A 6,220-nucleotide genomic window follows, 5' to 3' on the forward strand; every position below is an offset into this window, starting at 1 on the left:
AAAAAAAAAAAAAAAAAAAGAAAAGAAAGAAAGAAAAAGAAAACCACTAACATTTTCAGTTCTTTGCTTTCCCCATAAATAAGGACAATGTTACAGTACTATCAAAATGATAATTACCATCACTGCAAAGAACAGTATCTAATTTATATTTATTTTAACTACACTGAAAATAAACCAACTGCTCTGTGCTAGGGAGAAAATGTTCCAGATAGATTAAGACCAAAGCAATCAAGAAACCCCAGCCTGGCTGGGCGCAGTGGCTCCCAGCTATAATCCTGGCACTCTGGGAGGCCAAGAAGGGAGGATTGCTTCAGCTCAGGAGTTTGAGCTGAAGTGAGCAAGAGTGAGGCCCTATGCCTATTAGATATAGAAAAATTAGTCAGGCACAGTGGCACACCTGGTAGTCTCATTATTTTAACCTTTATCTAATTGTTTTTTCACCTTACTTTCTCTAGAATCTCAAACCCAACAATTCTTTGAATGTGCTGTGACCTCCTAAATCATCTACCCTATTACATGTCCCTGTCTTTTTCTCCTTAAAGGCTTCGATTCCCTCATCTCCCTTGTCCCTCTCTTATTGTCATATTTGTTGTTGGACAAAATTATAATTCTGGTTAAACATAAGTGCTTGCCTGCTCCTTTCCTGCACCCATTTTGCTGAACTCTGATGAAGGAAAAATACTCAAACATTGGACTGATCTCATTTTAATCACTAAAACCTTCCAAGGTACCCTTAATGCTACCCAGTGTGTTACACATACTGAGTTGACTCACTGTCCCACTTTCCTGGGGGTTAAAGACTCTCTCTTCAACCTCATGACTCCCATCTACATGCCCAAGCAAATGACTACTTGTGACTTCACTAAGAATACGAGGCAGTCAAAGAGTACTTGCACTACCTCATTACTGTATCACTGATACGTGCACCTAAATACTCTGTTCCCAGTTACTGCAGATCACTGGGGGCAATTTTGCCCATGAACATGGGCAATGTCTACTGACATTTTTGATTGTCACAACTAGAGATGGTGGTGCTATTGGCATCTAGTAGGCAGAGGCCCAGATGCTGCTAAACATCCTGCAATACAGAAGACAACCACCCCAACAAAGAATAATCCAATCTAAAATGCCAAAAGTGCCAAGGTTGAGAAACCCTGCCATGGAGGAACGATCTAAGACCCCATCTAAAGCCTATCCCTCTACTAGATTCCTTCCCCTCTTGCCTACTCCTGCAAGAATCCTCTCTCTAACTCCCCTATATCAAATATTTGCTTTCCAACGAATCATAAAAAAAAAAATCTCTTAGTCTAACCTCTGCTGTCATCATCTACCTATTTCTTTGATCCCTCTTTTTAAAACTCCACTGAAGAGTTACCCATATTCATGGTTTCCAATTCATCTCTTCCCATTCTTTTTTTCTTTTTTTGAGACAGAGTCTCACTTTGTCGCCCTTGGTAGAGTGCCCTGGTGTCATAGCTCACAGCAACCTCCAATTCGGGGGCCTAGGCAATTCTCTTGCCTCAGCTTCCCAAGTAGCTGGGATTACAGGTACCTGCCACAGTGCCTGGCTATTTTTAGAGACGAGGTCTCGCTCTTGTTCAGGCTGGTCTCAAACCAGTGAGCTCAGACAATCCACCCACTTAGGCCTTCCAGAGTGCTAGAATTCCATTCTCTCTCAAACCATTCCAATTCCAATCAGGCTCTTAACTTTCACTGTATCACCAAAACCAGCTCTTGTCAGGGTCAATGGCCTTCACATATCAATGCAACAGTCAATGTTTATTCCTCATTTTACTTGACCTATAACACCATAGCTGATCATGTTTCTTCTTGATATTTTTTCTCCATTTGGCTTCTAGAATAGCACACTCTACATTATTAGGGTTTTCTTTTTACCTCAATGGAAAAATCCTTCTTACCTGCAACGTCTTCCTCCTGCCCTTGACCTCTTAATGCTGGAATGCTCCAGGCCTCAATATTCAGTCCTTTTCTCTGTCTACATTCCCTCCCTGGGGATCTCATCCAATTTAATGGCTTTAAATTCCACCTGTTTATCAATGATTCCCAAATATGCACCTCTCCTCTAAACTCTAAACAAATGTATTCAACTGTGTACTCCATATTTCTACTTAGTTACATGTCCAAGATGGAACTCTTGGATCCTCCCCTCTTCCCACTCAATAGATAGCAATTCCTTCCATCCAACTGCTCAGGCCTCAAATCAGGACCTCTTTTTTGTATACTCCACATCCAAACCATCAGGAAATCCATACTCTATCTTACAAAACGTTGCTAGAATCCAACATTTCTCACAACTTCCCTACCTATGGTGGTGCATACACCTCTTAACTAATATCCCCACTCTTATCACTGCTTGTCTACAAAAATTTATTCTCAACTGAGTAGTCAGAGTGATTGTTTAAAAGATAAATCAAATGTCTCTCTTCTGCTCACAATCCTCCACTGGCTCCCTTTCACTTCACTTACAGAAAAGCCAGTCCTTACAATGGCTTACAAGACCTCACATAATCTGGTCCCTAGTACTCTCTGATCTCATCCCGTCTCCCCTTTGCTCATTCTAATTTATCCATGCTGGCCTCCTTGATCTTACTAAGAATATACTTACAGCCTGTTCCCATCTTAGGGCCTTTGTACTAGCCTTCCCCTCTAAGAGTACCTAGGGACACTCTTCCCCCATGTAGCCCACAGCCACCCACACACTTACCTCTAATCACCCTAATTAAGGATACACACAATTATCTTCCACTCTGCCCCTTTGCTCTTCTCCATAGCACTTATCACCTTCTAAAACACTATCAAATTTATGTATTTATTAAATTATTTATCTGTTTCCTGTACTAGAATGTATATATACAATTTATATATATATAATTTATATATACTACATATAGTCACACAATAGCCACTATTTACTATACTTTTGTCCTGTTTCCAAAGGAATTCCCACCAACACTTGGGCTGCATTTCTCCAGTCTTCTTCTTTTTCATATATGGATGCAAGATGCTGTCTTATGGAAGCAACCTGGAATAGTAAGTATACATGTTATATTATTTAAACTAAAACAAATAGATAAGTTAATCAGACATTAACTTATCTGCTAAAACAAATAGATAAATTAATCTATTGTGGCAATTCAGCATGTTAAGCTGGTAAGTAACTAGAAAAAGTTTATCTAGACCAAATTTTTCTGTGAATTTTGCATTCATAGGATGTCAAAATAGTGAACCAAAACCACAGTTCTACAATGTGAATTATGACAATATTGTAGTTAAATTTTACATTCATGTTAACTGCATACATAATGGTAGAGTTTTTCTGTGTTTCCTATTTTAACTGATTTTTTTAAAAGCTGTCTAAAGAGTAATATTTGCTTTTTTTGAGACAGAACCTCAAGCTGTCACCCTGGGTAGAGTGCCATGGCATCACAGCTCACAGCAACCTCCAACTTCTGGACTTAAGCGATTCTCTTGAATCAACCCCCCAAGTAGCTGGGATTTATAGGTGCCCGCCACAATGCCTAGCCATTTTTTTTTTTTTTGGTTGTAGCTGTCATTGTTGTTTGGTAGGCCCAGGCTGGATTCGAAACTGCCAACTCTGGTATATGTGGCTACTGCCTTAGCTGCTTGAGCCAAGCCTAGAGAGTAATACTTGGTTCAGAAAATTAAACCTTAATCTATGAGCAGATGTCACTTAGACATTTGTCATACTGATGTGTGTCTGATTTTACATTATAAAATGCTGTCTGGCCAGGCGAGGTGGCTCACACCTGTAATCCCAGCACTGTGGGAGGCTAAGGAGGAAGAATTGCTTGAGCTCAGGAGTTCGAGACTTGCTTGAGCAAGAGTAAGACCCCAACTCCTAAAAAAATGAAAAACCCGGCTCAGAGCCTATAGCTCAAGTGGCTAGAGCACCATATACACTGGAGATGGCGGGTTCAAATTCAGCCCAGGCCTGCCAAACAACGATAATTACAACCAAAAAATAGCCAAGCGTTGTGGCAGGCACCTGTAGTCCCAGCTACTTGGGAGGCGGAGGCAAGAGAATCACTTAAGGCCAAGAGTCTGAGGTTGCTATGAGCTGTGACACCATGGTACTATACCCAGGGTAACAGCTTCAGACTCTGTCATTTAAAAAAAAAAAAAAAAAAGAAAGAAAGAAAAAGAGGGCAGCACCTACGGCTCAGTGAGTGGAGTGCTGGCCCCATATACCAAGAGTGGCAGGTTCAAACTCAGCCCCAGCCAAACTGCAACAAAAAAATAGCTGGGCGTTGTAGTGTGTGCCTATAGTCCCAGCTACTCAGGAGGCTGAGGCAAGAGAATCACTTAAGCCCAGGAGTTTGAGGTTGCTGTGAGCTGTGACGCTATGGCACTCTAACCCAGGGTGACAGCTTGAGGCTGTCTTAATTTAAAAAAAAAAAGAAACAAACAATAATTATCTTCTATAAGAATTTCATAACATCATAATCTCAAAATAATTGCTATTTCAACTTCAAAAACCACTGATCCCAATTTTTACCTGTTCCTCAAATGAAATGACTCTAGGCTGGATCTTTTCCAAGGTGAAGTGATAAATTTCTTTGGCTGTGCTGTCAGGCAGGTTAGGGAGATGTGTGCAGAAATCAGTGAGCAACTGTCGAGAGATCACGAGACTGACATTCTCATTTACCACTTGTTAAAAAATAAGAGAGAAAACATGAGTGATTTACAAATCAATCTTTACCTTTTACTAATTTAATTAGTAAAATTAATACTAAAAACAATCTGTATTAGTGTAGCCTTCAAGGCTTTATTCAGGGATTTTCATACCTTATCATCATATATTATGCCATCAGTTTTATTATATAATAACACCAAAACAGTAAAAATACCATAACTTTCTAAGAAATGAAAATGGTGGAAAAAAATTTTAACAGTTAAGAAATTTATTCTGGTGGTGCCCATTGCTCAGTGGGTAGGATGCCAGCCACATACATCAAGGCTGGTGGGTTTGAACCCAGCCTAGGCCAGCTAAAACAATGACAACTGCTACAACAACAACAAAAATAGCCGAGTGTTGTGGTGGACACCCGTAATCCCAGCTACTTGGGAGGCTGAGGCAAGAGAATTGCTTAAGCCCAAGAGCTGTGAGCTATAACACTACAGCACTCTACCCAGGGCAGTATACTGAGACTCTGTCTCAAAAAAAAAAAAACAATTTTATGCTATTTATCTTCTTTACTTTTCTACAAAGTGAAGGCAGAGAAACACCTGGATTTTTATTTATATGCTTGTATCCTAGGTAGCTCCAAAAAGGAGTTAAACAATGGAATAATTTTCATGAAATTTAAATACTGCTAGTACAGTTACTTCTACTTGTACTCTTCTAATAAAAGCAAAGACTTCAGTCAGCACTAACTTTATTGACATTATTTATATGCATTTATAAGGTATTATTGTAGGTGGTTAACACTAAAAGTTCTGGAGCCACACTCCTACTATTGATGATTATGTGACCTCGGACAAGAAACTTAACTTCAGCTCGGCGCCTATAGCTCAACCGGCTAAGGCACCAGCCACGTACACCTAAGGTGGCGGGTTCGAATCCCCAGCCCGGACCCGCCAAACAACAATGGCGGCTGCAACCAAAAAATTGCCAGGCGTTGTGGCGGGCGCCTGTGGTCCCAGCTACTTGGGAGGCAGAGGCAGGAGACTCGATTGAGCCCAGGAGTTGGAGGTTGCTGTGAGCTGTAAGGCCACGGCACTCTGCCCAGGGAGACAGCTTGAGGCTCTGTCTCAAAAAAAAAAAGAAAGAAACTTAACTTCCTTTGCTTCTATTTCCTCATCTGTAAAATGAGGATATCACTTACCTCACATGGTTATCATGAAGCTTAAATGCAATAATATACACAAAGCACTTTAAACAATACCTGGCATATAGCACTCAATAAATGTTACTATAGTTATTATCATTTTTTTCGAATACATTATGCTGGTGAACCATTGCTTAAATTATTCAAGTCCTAAAGCAGCAGTTACTAGGAAATAAATGATGATTCAAAAACCGTGCAGCTGGCTCAGCACCCGTAGCTCAGCAGTTCAGGCACTAGCCACAAACACCGGGGCTGGCAGAGTCAAATCCAGCCAGGGCTAGCTCAAACAATGACAACTGCAACCAAAAAATAGCCGGGCATTGTGGTGGGCACCTGTAGTCCCAGCTACT

General features: G+C 40.6%; 1 protein-coding gene across 1 annotated transcript in view; it reads right to left on the minus strand.

Annotated features, from left to right (window-relative positions):
• The window catches only part of COPS4 (COP9 signalosome subunit 4), a 48,001-nt gene that overhangs the window by 25,489 nt on the left and 16,292 nt on the right, over positions 1-6,220 (minus strand). Inside the window, exons 3-4 of the mRNA XM_003790038.3 lie at positions 4,538-4,689; positions 2,940-3,043 (exon numbers count right to left, since the gene is read on the minus strand). Coding sequence (XP_003790086.1) covers positions 2,940-3,043; positions 4,538-4,689 — 256 coding nt within the window. The remainder of the gene's footprint in view (positions 1-2,939; positions 3,044-4,537; positions 4,690-6,220) is intronic.

The sequence above is a fragment of the Otolemur garnettii genome, unplaced genomic scaffold (genome assembly GCF_000181295.1).
Source record: "Otolemur garnettii isolate 467f Iridium unplaced genomic scaffold, OtoGar3 scaffold00039, whole genome shotgun sequence".
Taxonomy (NCBI): Eukaryota; Metazoa; Chordata; class Mammalia; order Primates; family Galagidae; genus Otolemur; species Otolemur garnettii.